Consider the following 17,855-nt stretch of genomic DNA (forward strand, 5'->3'; position numbering starts at 1 on the left):
CAAGAAATGGATTTAGCACACGCTAGACATTTCATTAACGTACTTCAGCAGGGCTACAATGTTATTCTTTGACATCCAAAAGGCTTTCTCATCTTGGTCCATGTTTTCAAATGCTTGAAGAGAAGGTACGAGGACAGTTAGATCTGGAGTTGTGGATAGCACTGAGTTGATTGCAGCCTCCTGCAGTGAAGTAAAAAGGATACAATCACTTGTTCTGCAAACTATTTTAAGCCTTATAGACAAAAATAGGTGCAAGCAGGAGACCTTTTGATGGGGCACTGTATGTGGATAATTCTGTTTTATCAGACAGAATCCCTAAAGGGACGCGGACAGCATGGAGAGGGTCCAGAGGAGGGCCACTCGCATGATCAGGGGACAACAGGGCAGGCCCTATGAAGAGAGGCTACGGGACCTGAACCTGTTCAGCCTCCACAAGAGAAGGCTGAGGGGGGATCTAGTGGCCTGTTACAAACTAGTCAGAGGGGACCAGCAGGCACTGGGGGAGTCCCTGTTCCCCTGAGCACTACCAGGAGTGACTAGGAATAACAGTCACAAGCTGGCAGAGGGTAGATTTAGGCTAGATATCAGGAGGCGCTATTTCATGGTCAGGGCAGCTAGGATCTGGAACGAACTTCCAAGAGAAGTGGTGCAGGCTCCTACCCTGGGGGTCTTTAAGAGGAGACTAGATGTACACCTAGCTGGGGTCGTTTGACCCCAGTACTCTTTCCTGCCATGGCAGGGGACTGGACTCGATGATCTGCTCTGGTCCCTTCCGACCCTAGAAACTATAAAACTATGTCATCGGCCTGGGGAGGAAGAACCACTGCACTGAACTATGGCTTGACCCAAAGGATATAAACAGAGCCATACAAAAGTGTGTGGAATGAAGGATAACGCAGTTATTAGCCTTTGATTTACATAATATTCTTCAACATTTCAAGGGCAAAAATGCTGTGTATTCCCAAAATTAATTTTCCTGCGATGCCCACAATGCAAGTCAACTCCACATTTGTTACTTGAACTCATTTACTTATAGTTTTGAATGCTTTAAAGACATGTTTCAGGGGTGTACTTGGTAACCGTGTTGGCCTGAGACAAGACATACAAATTTTCTTGCGATTTCCCAGTTGGTCTAATAAAAGGTAACATTTTGGAACCAAGAGTTCTAGGTTTTTGTGTGTCTTCTTAAAAACATACCATAATCGCTGCTTACTAGGAACTGAAATTAAACTATCCAGAAAAGGTAATTAGAAGTATCTAAGAAACATGGCCAAAAGGTTGGTAACCATGAAACAGAAAATCCACCTACCACCTCATTTAATTTTGACAAAGGATTGTATCATTTAACAGAGCTTTTAGAAGTTGCTGTTACATGCCTAAATTCCTCTAGGTGCTGTTACCTATCCCAGATTTAACATACTGCTCTGGGCTACTGCAGGCTGCAGAGTCGATGGCTGTGTTCCATGTAACAGTGTTTGGTTTTAGATTTGTTAAGAGGAGGTTGAGAAGGACAAATAGTGAGGACATGGGTGCTGCCCCCAAAATAACCTCCCTGGGACCCCAGTGTATAAGTGGAAAGGAGTTTTCAGGCTCCAAAACCTTTCATTTTTCACTCTTGCAGAATATCATAGAACAATATGTTCAGGTTCTGCCTTGCCCTAGCTGGGCTGCCTGGAAGCTAATCTATTTCTGGTGCTCCTTCATCACTTGTGTTGTCATTTTGGTGTAAAAAAATGGGGAATGAATATATGCAAATCGACTGTCTAAAATAGCTGGGAATTTTATCTTCACCAGCATCTTTCTTTCTAGTCACCATCACTGTCTCCTGCCAGGTATTTAAGAGTAGAAATAACAATAACCATTTCTCCTTTTTAACCCTCCCAATCTGTAGGAAAAATAGCATTTAAGTATGAAAAATGATAAACATTAGCATTCTTGCTTACATGTGAAGTTAAAACCACACAGAGAGATGCCTCCCTGTTTTGCTCACATTATAAAATACTATTTGATTCAGGGAGAGTCTCTCTCCCTTCCTCAGAGCATTAGCTTCCAGGTAGAGTTGCTGCATACACTGGGGTCTGATCCATAGTCTCCTGAAGTCAGTGGAAAAAACTCCCATTTAGGGGCCTTTAAATAACTTATTTAGTTTGACCTGAAACAGAAGAATTAATTTTGGGGCATTTGTAATAAAATGAGGGGTAAGATTCAAATGTACCTCGTCCCATACCCCTACGCTGTGGAGTCCCTTGCAGCTGTTGGTCCCCCAATTGTCCTGCAACCTTCTTACCAAAGTAGGAACACCTGCTCATGTCTTGCCTGCATTGTCATCTGTGTATTTTCTGTAGGGAGCTCCCAAGGAGCTGAACCTTATGCCACACATAGGACTTACAGTGCTATGTAACTTCCCAGTTGCTCCATTTTCATTAACAATGGATCCTCTGTCTTTGGAGGTTTACATACCAACTGCATTTAAAGCTGAAATTTGGACTTGGTGCAGAAATTTGACCACCTTTGGCCTGGTAGTGTTAGAATGATGATGTAGCCATGATGGTTCAGGAATTATGTAAGAGGCTAAGATTTTTTTCTGGGGGGTGATATCTTTTATTTGACCAACTGCATGGTTGGAATAAAGTTAGGCAAGCTTTTGAATACAAGACATAATGAAGAATTTCATTCCAACCATACATTTGGTATAATAAAACCTATCACCTCCAAAAATCTCAGAATCATAGAACATTAGGCTTGGAAAGGGTCTCAGAGATCATCGCATCCAGCCCCCTGCTCGAAGCAGGACCATGCCCAACTATATCATCCCAGCCAAAGCTTTGTCTATTTAGGTCTTAAAAGCCTCCAAGGATGGAGATTCTATAGCTTCTCTGGGTAATCCATTCCAGTGTTTCACTACCCTCCTAGTGAGAAAGTTTTTCCTAATATCCAACCTAAGCTTTCCTTGCTGCAATCTGAGACAATTGCTCCTTATTCTGTTATCTGCCACCACCAAGAACACGGTGGTTCAGGGGTGGGCAAAATCTGGCCTGTAGGCAAGATTTGGCTCACAGAGGGACTTTGTCCAGCCTGTGGTGGGTCCCTTGGTCCCACATGGCGCAGGTGCCATTTGTCCTGCCGCTCCCAGACACAGCAGGATTGGGGCGGCTCTTCAGCTGCACTCTGTTTCTAGGCAGCCCAGGCAGTGGCAGCGCCTTCTGGCTACTGCTTCCAGCCCCGATCCCCTGGAGACTCGTGGGGAACCCATGCACATAGTCCTAGCCCGGGCCTGGCTCGCCCCATACCCACTCTGACTGGAGTGGACCAACTCTGGACCAGCTGGGACCCACAAGCACAGCCCCAGCTCTGGCCTGCCCTATGCCTGCTCTGGACCTGCCCACCCACAATGAGTAGCAGTGGTGGCAGCTGCAGAAGAGCCTGGGCTGCATGTGGGGGAAAAGCGGTTACCTCCCCCTCCCTGTTGCCAGGTTCTCTTGCTGTGGCCACCCAGAGCCTGTACCCACCACCAATCACCACTGCCACCACTGCCACCAGTGCCACTTCAGGCCACCCAGCAGAGCAGCTGTGGCAGTGGAAAGGAGTCGCAGGACAGCCTGGGTGTGGGTGGCCGCAGCAAGAGGGGCCCAGCAGCAGTGAGTGGGAGGTGGCTGCTTTCCCCCACCCCATGCCCAGCAGCAGCTTCTGCCCACTTGCTACTTCTGCAGCAACACTCATCATGGGTAGGCCAGTCCAGAGCAAGCGCATGGAGGGCTGGGGCTGCGTGCGTGGGTCCCAGCTGGTCTGGAGCTGGTTTGCTTTGGCCAGGATGAGTCTGGAGCAGGTGTGGGGTGGGGCAGGACTAGGGCTGTGCACTCAGCTACTGCTGGGCGCTGGTGGTAGTGGGAGAAACCACAGGGTGCATGGGCTTTGGGCTGTTCCAGGGCTAAGGTATGTGCTGACTGGCCTGCAACAGCTCCCCAAAACTGCCTATTTGGTCCATGGACCCAAATAATTGCCCACTCTGGTCTAGCTCCATCCTTTACCCTTCAACTTGTTGAAGGCTTTTATTTAATCTCCCCTCAGTCTTTTCTTCTCGAGACTAAATAAACCTAGTTCCTTCAGCCTTTCCTCATAAGTTATGTTCCCCAGCCCTCTAACCACTTTTGTTGCCATCCATTGGACTCTCTCCAATTTGTCCATGTCCTTTCTGTAGCGGGGGCCCAAAAACTGAACACTCTATTCCAGATGTGGTCTCCCCAGTGCCAAATAGAGGGAAGTAATCGCTTTCCTTGGTCTGCTGGCAACTCTGCTTCTACTAATCTAGCCCAGTATTGTGTTAGCCAACAGTGCGCCTTGTTGTGAAGAAGGCTCACATTCAGCTTATTGTCCATGGTAACCCTTAGGTCCTTTTTTGCAGAGCTGCTGCTTAGCCAGTTGGTTCCCAGTCTGTACCAGTGCATGAGATTGTTCCATCCTAAGTGCAGGACTTTGCACTTGACCTTACTGAACTTTGAGATTTCTTCTGGTCCAATCCTCCAATTTGTGTAGGTCTCTCTGAATCCTAACCTTACCCTCCAGCGTATCCACTGCTCCCCCCAGCTTGGTGTCATCTGCAGACTTGCTAAGGGTGCACTCCATCCTATTTCATCTTACTGAGGGTGCACTCCATCCCATCTTCCAAAACCCCAACTTTGGCCTGGAGTTACATATTCTGTCTACTCCAACATCAGTAAACAAGCTGGCCAATGGGAACATCATGTTTCTATAGATTAAAAAGTTAGCACTTTTTTCAGATGTGTATATACTAATAAAATCCAAACAAAAATTATACTTACATCAATCCACTGGTTAAATCCAGCTGCCTCTGACAGAGCAGACAACTCCTGATACAAGAGAGAAAAAGGAATGACCATCTAGGATACAGACGTTTGCACATGAGGAAGAGATGATTGGTAGCTTGTAGTAATACAATGAGCCTGTCTTAGCTTATGAGCATAGAGATGCAGCATTCCAGCGTCTGTACTGAATGAGACCGGGGCTGTTGAACCATCACACTTAAGTCAGTAATGCTTTTCTGGTACACTGTGGTTTCAGTGGGAATTGTGAAGACTCAGCTTCACTGAAAATTAGGCTTAAAGTTAGATATCTAATTTTGTCCCAAACTCCTATTCTACCTATTAGGCCTCTAAATGTGCTTCTGTGCCACCTAGCTTGAGTCCTTGAAGAAATGTTAACATTTATCCTCCACTTCTTCGCTGGCTTTTGTGGCTTTGTTTTAGGGCTAAGCTGCAGCAGTGTTACAAAGTGGATGCATTGTTTTTTCAGAAACTCGAACATGATGGAATAGGATTGCACTTGGGCACCTAATGGATGGAATAGGATCAGGACTTCTATTTCTAGGGAATGGGAACTGAACGCAAATCTCAAAACATAAATCAAAAGAGAAGTAATTTTTGTTCTGTGCTTGGCCAGTACTTTGTATAATGGTACAGGACTCGGGGTTCCAGATGGTGCCATAATGCAAACATCACATAAAGAACAGTTAATGAAATAACAAATAGCCTTTTTGTAATGCTGACCAAAGATGGAAATCTTTTAGGGGATATTTCTGCAAATGAGACATCTTTAGCAGCCACTGTGGATTGTAGTCCTAGAAAAATTATGCTGTTGTTAGCGGCTGATGAGATTTTCTTTGTTGCTATACAACTTGTTTACTGCAGTCCTTCATTTTGATTGCAGTATTTCCCTGGACAGATATTTGTTTTCTATCACCTGGAGGGTGGAATTCTAAATGAATTTTCATGCTTTTTCTTTGTTTTTTTTAATGTAGTGTAGGTTGGGAGGAAAAAATGGAGGTGGAGCAAGGGTAATGCAGAGTCCATTTCTTACAGCTGCCAGTGTGTAAAAAAAGCAGAGAACGTTGACACATTTTTATTCACTCATCCAGTACAAAACTAGTTACAAACATACCTTCTTCACTAAATGAAGTATCCAGCCCCTTCAGGCCTTTTGGAAATTCCTAGCTTGTTTTTAAACATAATAAATCATTTCTGAAACCTGCAAGAATCTCAGGCAGGAACACTGTCTGCAGTCAGCATAATTTTATGATGAAAATTAGAAATGACTTTGCTGTCTCTCTCTGGCTAAGATCACTGTAAACATCCAAGAAGTTGATCTTGCACTCAGACAAAGGACTCCTGTCTTACTTACATCTGCTGCATTTCCGTAGCACATAGTGCCATCACCCTCATAGCCCTTTGGACACACACAGCTCCAGACACCAGAAGAGACAAATTGACAAGTTGCCTTTAAAACAAGAGAGAGGTAAAGATTAAATTTGCCACGCTGTCAAGAATTCAGTGGGCTGTTGTCAATGCAATATATTGCAATAAAACACATTGCAATGTTGTAGTACAGCAAGATTAATAGGCAGGAAACCCTCACTATTTGCGGGTTCAGCATTCATGGTTTCAAATATTCACGAATGCCAAACCTGCTTCTTATACACTTAAAGGAGCTCCTCGGGAGCTTTGCACTTGCTGCCGCTGCTGTGCTCCCGCTGCCGGCAGAGCAGCAGTGTCCCCACCTCAAGCTGCCAGGAGCACCGAGATCATGAATGCAGATGGTGTTCATGAACGAAGTGCCTTATTCCCGGATTACACCATTTACGGGGCAATACGAGAACATATCCCCCCTGAATGGCAAGGGTTGCCTGTAACTAAAAAATCCCTTCATTCCAGAAAGTACACATGCTGGGAAGCACTTAAATACATTTGTAAAATGTATTTAAATCAATTGGACTTAAATATATTCTTAAAGGTGTATACGTAACCAATGTTCCCTCTAAGGAGCATGAACGTGCTGCCTCAGTCCGTGAGCATGCCACCTTGGTTAGGTGTGGGACACTTACCAAAGGGGGCTGAGGGCTGGGACCTGGGGGCTGGAGCTGAGAGGCTGTGGGCCAGAGGCTGGAGCTGAGAGGCTGGGGGCTGGAGCTGAGAGGCTGAAGTGGGCTCTCCCGGCTCCAGGGAAGTGCTCCACTCCCCCGCATCGGGGCCGGGGAGTGGAGCACTTCTCCAGAGGTGGCCCCCTGCTCCAGCCTCCATCCCTGCCTTGCCTCACCTTGGGGAGGAGCCACTGCCTGCCCCAAGTGAGGCTGTGCTGGCTCTGGGACACTGCTCTGCTCCCCTGCATCACCTTGGGGAGCGAGGAGGCACATGGCGTCAGGCTCCTGCCCCCACCTTGCCTAGGAATGGACCTTCAGCTCCTCTCCTGGTGCGCGGCCTTGAAAAGTCGGTGCACGGCCAGACTTTTAGTTGTGCATGGCCACTCACGTGTGCACCTTAGAGGGAACCTTGCATGTAACTACCGTATTTTCTTGCATACATCATGCTCCTGTATATAATACACACCTTGTTTTTGAGAGGCAGGATGAAGGAAAAAAAAAATCTTCCTTGTAGTAACTGAATAGCAGCAGCTAGGCAGCCAAGCCTATTCCAGAACCTCCTGCCAGCCCTGTGCACTGGATGGGGCTGTGGATTAACCTGGGTCCATGTGCCAGGTCTGACCTGGTCTGCTGAGTTCAAACTCATCTGAATCGGCACTGAGTCTGGGGCTATGTGCCAGGTCTGACCCAGCGCACTGTATCTGGAGCTGCATACTAGGCCTGACCTGGCTACAGCTCAATCCCTCCCAGAGTTGTGACAACTAACACTGCCACTACTCTCCTGCTGCCAAATTTCTAGACTGTGGGGATCCAGTTTTTTTTAATATATTGTGCACCCTAATTTCACTAGCTGGTTTTAGTGAAAATGTGAGTTATTTGTGAGAAATACAGCACTTATTTGAATTAGGACCTTATGATAGATAAGTTTGGTTGAGCGATAGAAGCTTGATACAGAAATCACTTGGGTGAAATTCTGTGACCCATGCTATAGAGGAGGCTGGGCAAGATGATCACAGTGTTTCCTTCCAGCTTTGAAACTGGCCTTTACAAGTTAGTTTAGCAGACAGAGGCTGACTCCTGAAGTGCTGATCATCTACAACTCCAAATGAAGTAAATGGATGCTGAACTCAGGTTACTCTGCCTCTGTGCAAATCATATTAATATTCAATATTTTCATGTGATTTTTAAAAGAAAAGTTCATGACTACCATAAGAATGATGCTGAATCATCAAAAGATGGGTGACACTATCTGAAGCCTTAAGCAGAATGATGAAATTCTGTTTTCATTTTATTTCTCTTTAGCAGAGTTGACTGAGTAACTACTGCTAACCAGAATTTATGAAAGTATTCAAACCTCTGCTTGTTCCAAGCATATCCATGCTACATCTTTCCTTTGGTATTGTCATGCATATTTACACAAATAAAAACATCTTTCAGTGTCAAGTGAAGTTTATGTACATTTTGTGAAATGCTGCTGCTTGAGTGAATACACATCTGTGCATAGGAAACAGGATATTCCAGGCCAAACCAGAACATTTGTAGTCCCATTACAAAGCATTTCATTCACTTGGAATACAATTGCAATGCTTGGTAATTTAGATAACCAATCAGCTACCACAAAGTGGGAACAATCAGAGAACAGTTAGTGAAAAATCTATAAATTGCATGAACTGTAAATGATTATGCATCACAAAGTCATACAAGTCAAATCTGTTTCCATATAACTCAGAAACAAGAATGAATGGCTTAGTTAATCAGATAACTTATTTGCAATAAATAATATAACCAGTTCTAACAGAAAATCTGTTTATGCGCATTAGCACATTTCATTTGAATGTCAAGGGCTATAGGCTGTACAGGAGGGACAGGATAGGAAGGAAAGGTGGGGGCATGGCACTTCACATTAAGGAGGAATACCCATCCTCATCAATTAACAAAGAATCAGGGGAAGGGCACTTTGAAGTGCTTTGGGTTAGAATACAAGGCAGTCAAGGGGAAAGAGACTTAACAGTGGAGGTCTACTACAGACCTCCCAACCAAGGGGAAGAGCTCAACCAGGAATTCTTAGGTCAGCTCACAGAGTTAGTGAAGTCAAAGGATGTGGTAGTCATGGGGGACCTGAACTTCCCGGACATCTTCTGGGAAGAGCAGTCCCAGGGGAGTCAGCTGGTGCGGACGATCTCCACCCTAGAGTACTAAGGGAATTAGCTGAGGTCATTGCAGGACCCCTGGCACGGCTTTACAAGCACTCGTGGTGCTCTGGAGTGGTGCCAGAGGACTGGAAGAGGGCCAACGTGGTTCCCATCTTCAAAAAAGGGGAAGAAGGAGGACCCGGGAAACTATAGGCCAGTTAGTCTTACCTTGATCCTAGGCAAGCTGTTTGAGAAAATTATTCTGGCGCATATCCACGAGGGGCCAGCAGGGGAGATCATGCTTAGGGGCAACCAACACAGATTCATTAGTGGCAGGTCCTGTCAGACCAACCTGGTGGCCTTCTATGATCAGAGCACCAAATCATTAGATGCAGGGGTAGCAGTGGACATAGTCTTCCTGGACTTTCAGAAGGTCTCTCACCCTGTTCTCATTAAGAAACTGGGGGACTGTGGTGTTGACACCTGCACAATCAATTGGGTCGCCAACTGGCTGGAGGGCTGCACCCAAAGAATGGTGGTGGATGGGTCATTTTCGACTTGGAGGGATGTGAGCAGCGTGGTCCCCCAGGGCTCGGTCCTCAGGCCTGCACTGTTCAACATCTTCATCAGTGACTTGGACGAGGGGGTAAAAAGCACCCTGTTCAAATTTGCTGATGACACTAAGATGTGGGGGGATGTGGGCATGCTAGAAGGGAGGAATAGGCTACAATTGGACCTAGACAGATTACAGGGGTGGGCGGATGAGAACAGGATGGGATTCAATACCGACAAGTGCAAAGTGATGCACCTGGGGAGGAAAAACCAGCACCATACATACAGGTTGGGGAACACCCTTCTCGTCAGTGCAGAGGCAGAAAAGGATCTTGGAGTCATCACTGACTCCAAGATGAATGTGAGCCGGCAGTGTGGGGATGCGGTCAGGACGGCCAACCATACCTTGTCATGCATCCACAGATGCGTCTCAAGCAAGTCCAAGGAGGTGATCCTCCCCTTCTACGCGGCACTGGTCAGGTCGCAGCTGGAGTACTGCATCCAGTTGTGGGCGCAGGACTTCAAGAGGGATGTGGACAACATGGAGAGGGTCCAGAGGAGGGCCACTCGCATGATCGGGGGCAGCAGGGCAGCCCCTACGAGGAGAGGCTACGGGACCTGAACCTGTTCAGCCTCTGTAAGAGAAGGCTGAGGGGGGATCTAGTGACCTGTTACAAACTAGTCAGAGGGGACCAGCAGGCACTGGGGAAATCCTTGTTCCCCTGAGCACTACCAGGCTTGACCAGGAATAATGGTCACAAGCTGGCAGAAGGTAGATTCAGGCTAAATAATCAGGAGGCGCTATTTCACGGTCAGGGCGGCTAGGATCTGGAACGAACTTCCAAGCCAAGTGGTGCTGGCTCCTACCCTGGGGGTCTTTAAGACAAGGCTAGATGTACACCTAACTGGGGTCGTCTGACCCCAGTACTCTTTCCTGCCATGGCAGGGTGGCGGACTAGATGATTTACTCAGGTCCCTTCTGACCCTAGAAACTATTTGGAAGGATCCTGTAATGTTCTTCCGAGCTATCATGCAGATGCTTCTGGTGCAGAGAGGAAAAATCATAACAAGAGATGCTGGGAGGGTACGCCAAGGTGTATTTGAATTGTCTGGTATAAGCAGACTGGACCTTACTTACTTTCCTTCCAAATAAAGCCTTCAGTGTACTTAACATATCTACCTTGGGGAGAAAAGCATGTCCTGCTGCCTGATTTTATGGTAACAGAGTTTCTGCAATTAAACAGCAGCAGAAAATGTCATTGTATCTTCACTTTGCTGTGCTGATTAAAAGAATCCCATACATGACAGTGAAAAGATGGAGACCACCTTTCTATTAGTTGGGGTTTTAGTAGCTTTCCTAATTGTTGCATAGTGTACAAGTGATGTTGTAGCCATGATGGTCTAGAAATTAATGTGAGAGGCAAGGATTTCTTAGAATAATATCTTTCGTTGGATAAACTGTGTATTTGGGATAGAGTTAAATGCACTTTCAATTGTAAGTCATCAGGTATGACCAGGGTCATCAGGTCTGACCAGAACAAGGCATGCACAAGTCATGCTGCCTTTGCTGTGCCTGGCTTGTTCTGGTCAGATCTAATGAAGAATGTCTTGCATTGGAAAGCTAATCTAACTCTAATTTTGGGGGTCTTACTCAGTTCTTCCTTAGCTCCAAGTCAGAAAAACAGTAACTGACCTCAGTGGAAAAACTGATGAAGGATCTAAGGATTTGTCTGTATATTTGTAGTAACTTCACCTGACACTGAAAGATGTTTTTATGCACTCAGCCAAGTGTGGAGTTCAGAACATTGGCTCCAGGGGAATGCCATTTGTTCTTATGTCTGTAGAAGAAATATTGTTTCCTGGTATACGTGGAGAAAGACATGCATGCTTGAATTATTTGTTCAGTGATTAATTAACTCACCAGATGATGGCACTTTCCATTTTGGTTCAAACAAGAATTTATTGGTTCACATTCAATTCCATTCCCTCGAAATCCTTCCTTGCACTCACAGTCATTCTACAGTTCCAACAAAATGTTGCAATAAATTAAAGTGATTAAAACAGGGTACATATTTTAGACACTATGGCTTAGTGTTTATCCACATAGCTTCATTGACTTCAATACCTGAATTTTATTAAGCACCTACCGAAGGGCTTATGGTAGGTGAATTTCTTTGAAATTCATCCTACTGCTGCATGCCTTGACTCCAGGGCTGTTCCTCCTGCTTTCCTCAAATAATTAGGGGAGTCCTACGCTGCATAGTGGGGAGTCCCGGAACTCCAGCTACAGCCAGTGTTCACATCAGGTTTGTTAAGCTCCTGGCTGTGCAACAGGAAGCTTTAAAATTGGAGGGCCTTACCTTGGGATGGATCTTCCAGGGTGCTCAGGGTCATTGCTATGAATTGTGGGGCTTGGAGGCTTTGAGCTCCTGGCTCCTAATGGGAAGGAGTTTTGAAGCCCTGAGGGCCCTAGCTCAAAATGGAGCTCTTAGATTTCCAGACTACCTGTTGTGCAGCCAGGAGCTGAGCCCCAGTTACTGAAGTGGCTGTTGGGATACCAGACCCACAGCAGGGATGCTGGAAGCCATAGTCCATGGCTCTGGAGCACTCCACATGGCAAGGTTGTCATGGGCCCTAGAGACTGAGGCAATCCATTGGTGAAGCTACTCAGGAACTGCAGACCTCTGACAACCTAGCACAACTTATCTTCTGGTAGTCTTGTGGCAGGTCTGCGCCCAAGCCACAGACCTCAGAAGCCCTTGGTTTCTAGACTCCAGTGCAATCCATGCTGGGAAGTTTCCCTAGAACAGCAGACTCTAAAAACCCATGTTTCCCAGCAGGCCTGCAGATGAAGAGGCCAGAAACAAAGCAAGTTTCCAATGGCATTTTGCCTGTGGTTCATCTGGTAGTTTATGAAAAGAGAGAGGTTTTTGTAAAACACATCAGTTTTGACAAACTGGCATCTCCTGATGTAAGCCTGTTACATTGAAAAGAACTGTTCTTCATTCCTTAGAGCTGGTCTGGAATTTTCCAATGGGGGATTTCAATGTTGACATTGTTTTCAGATGAGCATTTAAGGCAAGGTTTAGAACAGAGAGGAGGGCAGTTATTTGGGATACGAGATGACAGACAGTTCTGGGTGTGGAGGGTGTACGGAGGATGATACATGGAGGGAAGTGGAAGAGGTTGTTGAATGGAGCATATAGGCAGCAGACTTGGGCAGCATAGAATGAGTGCAAGGCAATATAAGAAGATTAGAACATAACTTACCTGTCCTGGCCCTACATACATGCAGGTGGCATTGTCATGGCATCCTCCCCTGTTTGGTAGCAGACAATTATTAATTGCTGAGCAGTCTCTTCCATCCCCACTCCAACCTGGCTGACAGATGCATGTGTGAGTTCCAAGGCCTGTTTTAATGCATTCTGCCTGTGGGGAGAAATGTTCAGAGTAAATAATGTCAATTCAAGTTATGCTGAGATCAAACAACATTTGAATGTAGGACTGGGTAGGGACCTCCTCTGTTAACAAGTCTGCTCCATAGCTGTCATTTTCAGAACATGGGTATCTGCTGGAAAGGGGATGGAATGCTGGCTATGTCCTCTGAAAGCTTTTTATCCCTTTGATATTTTGGGGATTATTTTTTACTCCTGGATTGGCAGCCTTGGGAGATCCAGGTGCCCCTTTATCTATATGTGGTAATGGTTGGCAACACTTACAATACTCTGTCGGAGTGTTTCAACCCTAACTTGGAGAGGGACCATATTCAGGGTACGAGAAGGTCTCTCCATGGACTGAACTGAATTCTTGGCCTATTCATTGATACTACCACAAAGAGGGTAAACAGGGCCTGTCTGTACCATGTCAGGACTATCTAGGGAGTGCAGCAGTGAAGCATGTGCACTGTCTCCTGAAAATAATATAATGTAGCCATCTTAGTGCATGCTAATACGCTCATTCTCTTGGGAGAGTCTTTTGACACATGCCTCATGTTGCAATATGTTGGTCCAAATCCTGTAGGTTCAGAAGGTAGTTAGCATGTTGTTTGGTGCAATGGTCCTTAGGAGAGACCCAGTGGTGTATAGATATGTCCTTCATGCCAATCATAGTGGATTATATTAAGCAGAAACCTTTGCTCTGTTAACTGTTTTCTGACTAGCATTAATTTCACAGGCTTCCAATGACCAGGTAGTAAGAAAGAACTTTAATTTGCTAATACGTTGGACTTGAAATGTGAACTGCAAATTAAAAATGAAAAGTTATTTTCATGCCATTTTTATGCCCTGTGCTAGTGATGGTCTTCCTTCTAGTTTGCCATCTCTAAAGAAGAGCAAAATCATTGCCACAGCTTTAGCTTCATCATGTACAGAAGGGACAAGGGGAGGTGACAGGAATGAGGGTTGTAGAGAAATTTCAATCTGTAGTTCTGCTATTTGGAGGAGGACTGTGTAGTAGCTTATCTTGATAATGCTTTAAGAAAACTATGTGGCTTCCAGTTTTTGAATAGCAATGTTCATGACAGTACAGTCCTATGGCTAAGAACTTGCACTCTGAGAAGGGTTTAAGTTTGGTTCTAAACTTCAGAATTTACTTATGCAAATATGTCCTATTGGCACCTCCTAACATTTTTTTTTGGTTTCCTTTGGAGTGACCCATTTGGTAAGGAATCACATACTTACATTGATATCGCAACCACCTGGAATTAAAGTAGCACAAGGATCTACTTCACTGCAGGTTGTTCCATCTCCCTCATACCCAGGATTGCAAACACATCTATTAAAAACAGGACTAAGTGAAATCAGCAGGGATGAAAGAAGAGCTGTAAAGTTAAGATGAATTCAATTTTCAAGCTGTTTTCCTTTTAGCTCTCTGTCCATTTAGAGGCTGAATAAAATTAATAGCTTTGACTTAATTATGCACACCATTTAAGTGCTTAAATTTTGAAATATGGGATCATGTAATGAAAAATATGGAATCTGTTAATTATTAGATGTATTTAGATCTATTCTGTATTTCTATGAGATGAAAAGTAATATATGTCCTGCTGTACCCTCCACTCTCAATGTCTGTATATAGGGGTCACCTTGATAGGTGTGAATTAGAATACAACCCTAGTTATAAATTTATTTCAGAAACACAAAAGTTACCAACAAATTCAAATGGATGTATGGCTAAGGGCAAAAATCAGAAAAATGTATGGGACTGTAACAGGGCTAACACTAAGAAAGGACCGATGGGAAGGAGAAAGCAAATAAGCCCTGTGACCGGGGGCCATCCCTGGGCCTGTCCAATGTTTGTCTGACCCTCTGTTTCTTGGCTAACCACCCAACTGTCTCACCTGCCACACCCTGATGGAACAATAATTATAATGTTATTCAGGCAGGAGGCTGTTCATTTAATACCCCAACACCAGGGGTTGCTATCCACCATTCCAAACCTCCCCACCACGGTGGCCCATGCCTTGCAGATGGTATGTAAAGATTAGCACTTTTAATTCTGACTTGGTCTTGAGTGGCCTCAGGCTCGCTGCTACTCTGCCTCTACACCCTCTAGAGCACTGGGGCTCTACACCATAGTGTGCCCCCTATGAAGCCTCCTCTTCCCTGTTGCAGGGCACTAGGGTGTCCTGCTCCTTAAGAGCTGGAACTGCTAGGGAGAGAGCCCTAGCAGTCAGTTGGGAGCCCCAGCTGCTGGTTGTCAGGGCAGCCAGAATGAATTAGTTGGCCCACACCTGCTAGCAGTCAGCTGACTAGAAGGGGCAGGGCCTGACTCATATAAACCCCAGGGCTGAGGCCAGGAAGGAAGCTCCTTGCTAGCAGCCAGAGGGGAAGGAGCCTCCAGGGAGGAAGTGCCAAATGATGCTACAACTGCTTGGTATGCTGCACCTAGGGTTAAGGGGACTCCATGAGCTCCACAGGTACCTTGGCCTATTAGACACTTACTGCCAGGGATGAATCCTGATCCTTTTAGAAGGCCAGAGCACACCCTGGCCTTTTGTACTATGTTATAGCCCAGGGGCTTGTATTTTGTTTGCTGTTGTAGAAGACAGGCGGTTTGGGTGAGGCTATTTGGGGAAAGGAGGCGCAGAGCGAGACCTGGGCTGTGGAGAGCCCAGGTGCCAGTGAGGCGCAGAGCGAGACCAGGGGGCCACATTACAACAAAGCCTAGACTGGACAACGTCAGTATTATCTGTGAGGTTTGGGGCGTGGTAAAGGTGTAGTTGGCCATGCATATAGTCCATAAGGCTAGGTTGTCCTGGGACACCTATTTTGAAATGAGACCTACAGGGTTCAGGGAAATCCATCAAGACTGTGTCCAACAGGATGTGAAGGCAGCCTCCCTAGTGTATAGAAATACATCAAGACGTGACAGACAAGAATAGAGGATGCCCATTGGGCTGAATTGGCGTGGTCAAGGGGCCTTGGGGGTAACACTACCATCCTTAGGGACCCTATCCTGTGACACTCCCCAATAGCTTCAATCTGGTCCACCAGTTAAAACAACATAAATATGAACCCCTAAGCTATAACATAATATGATGCATGCAAGCCACATTCTGCCTCTTTAAAACCCCAAACTGCTCCTTAAGTATTAAGTGCCTCCCAGCCCTGGGTACCTTGTACACTCCTGGAGCCTTATTTGCCATGTAAACAGTCTATCTGGCAGCCACAGTATTCCTGGGTAGTTCTTCCCTGCAGGAGCTCCTTCCCTTGGTAGCTTGCCAGAGAACTAACTCGTGCCAACCTTGGCCCTGGGGTTTATATGTGCCCAGAGCCCTATCTCTTTCCGGTCACCTGACTGGGCTGTGTGGTTGGGCTTTTAACCCCTGCCCTACTGGTACTTGGTGTTCCTAATGACTCCGGTCATAAAGGGGCCGCCCTGCCTCCTAGTAACAGGGCTAGGGTTCCCTGTTACAGGCCCCAATTACAACCTGGACTTTTGAGGCTCTGAGGGGCAAGGACTTGGACAGGGGGAACTCTGCTACAGAACAGGGAAAGAGACTTAGTCCCAGACTCTGTAGAGAAAAGAATCTTGATTGGGGGGGAAGAAACGGATAAAACATTCCAGAGGTGTCATAAGTAGGGGAGACAAGCTGCCTAATCAGAGGCCACATTGAAGCTCAGTTCTGGACTAAGACTGAGTGACAGACTGCAAACTGGTGCAGAAGCTGCTGATGGGGTAGAAACTGATCCCAGGTGTAGGCCTGCCTTTGGTAGAGCTGGCTGGAGGTGAATGAGGCTACAAAGGAGATAATAGAAAATCCCTGTGTGAGAGCTAGGAGTCGGGGATCAGCTGACTCACAGGTAGAGCTGGGCTAGCATATAAAATGACTCCAGGACAGAAGGAGAACTGTAGGGTCAGGGATGAAAGAATTGTTTTGTAGCATAGGTAAGCTTGGTAGGGGTGGGCACAGTTCTGGGAACAGCTGGGGCTGTTATCAGGAAGCATAAGTCTCCCTCTTGGTGGGTGAGTGTGGGGTAAACTTTTGTTAAGAACTATTTTTGTTCATTCAGCAGGGTATATTTTTGGTTTGTCTGTTGACCCACAGGGGCTAGAACTTTCAATTAGGAGTGTATGTAGTAACAGTCAGTGGCTTGGGAGCACCTATAAGGGGTGATTTGGAGGCCACACAGCAAGGTGGCTGGGCACTCTGAATCTGGAGTCTCTGGGTGGGGCAGGGGTGTAAAGTGGGCTGTGGCTGAGGAGCTGAGATCAGAGCCCATGGCCTGAGGCTGAAGGCTGCAGCCAGAAAAAGGGGACTATGGCCAAGGGGGCTGAAGCCTGGACAGAAGGGCTGGAACCTGAGTAGGCAGAACTTATCGTCTGAGCTGGAAGACTCAAGGAATGGAGATGGAGTTAGACCTGTAAGACCTGGGTGTGACTATAAGGGGTGCTGCAGGTCATGACTGATGCACTTAAGGTACACTTACAGCTAGCAGGCCACAACTGATGCCACTGAGGCATTGGCTTGCTACTTGAGTAGTGCAAGGAATGATACAGGCTTAGGGACAGACTTTCAAAAAGCCTGAGCCTGAACTGTTTCAATCTTTGCAGGTTAGACTAAATTGGTTTGTAACTGCACAGACTTCTCTTCTGGACTGAAAAATATTCAGGCACATGGCTGCAATGACTTGGGCTAGAACCTGGGGGGCACTAAAGCAGCCCTCCCTTCTCTTTGACAGTACTGAGTTGAGGGATGTGTGGCCAGGCCTGGCAGGATGCTATGATTAGGGAGGGAG

The 17,855-nt window shown here is 46.1% G+C and overlaps 1 protein-coding gene across 1 annotated transcript in view; it reads right to left on the reverse strand.

Moving 5' to 3' along the window:
• Nucleotides 1–17,855, reverse strand: part of STAB2 (stabilin 2) — a 138,273-nt gene that overhangs the window by 70,203 nt on the left and 50,215 nt on the right. The window contains exons 24-29 of the mRNA XM_090043223.1: nt 14,295–14,388; nt 12,886–13,044; nt 11,537–11,632; nt 6,196–6,291; nt 4,821–4,868; nt 44–180 (exon numbers count right to left, since the gene is read on the reverse strand). Of these exons, the coding sequence (XP_089899349.1) occupies nt 44–180; nt 4,821–4,868; nt 6,196–6,291; nt 11,537–11,632; nt 12,886–13,044; nt 14,295–14,388 (630 nt within the window). The remainder of the gene's footprint in view (nt 1–43; nt 181–4,820; nt 4,869–6,195; nt 6,292–11,536; nt 11,633–12,885; nt 13,045–14,294; nt 14,389–17,855) is intronic.

The sequence above is a fragment of the Crocodylus siamensis genome, chromosome 4, assembly GCF_052110815.1.
Source record: "Crocodylus siamensis isolate JL-2025a chromosome 4, ASM5211081v1, whole genome shotgun sequence".
Classification (NCBI taxonomy): Eukaryota; Metazoa; Chordata; order Crocodylia; family Crocodylidae; genus Crocodylus; species Crocodylus siamensis.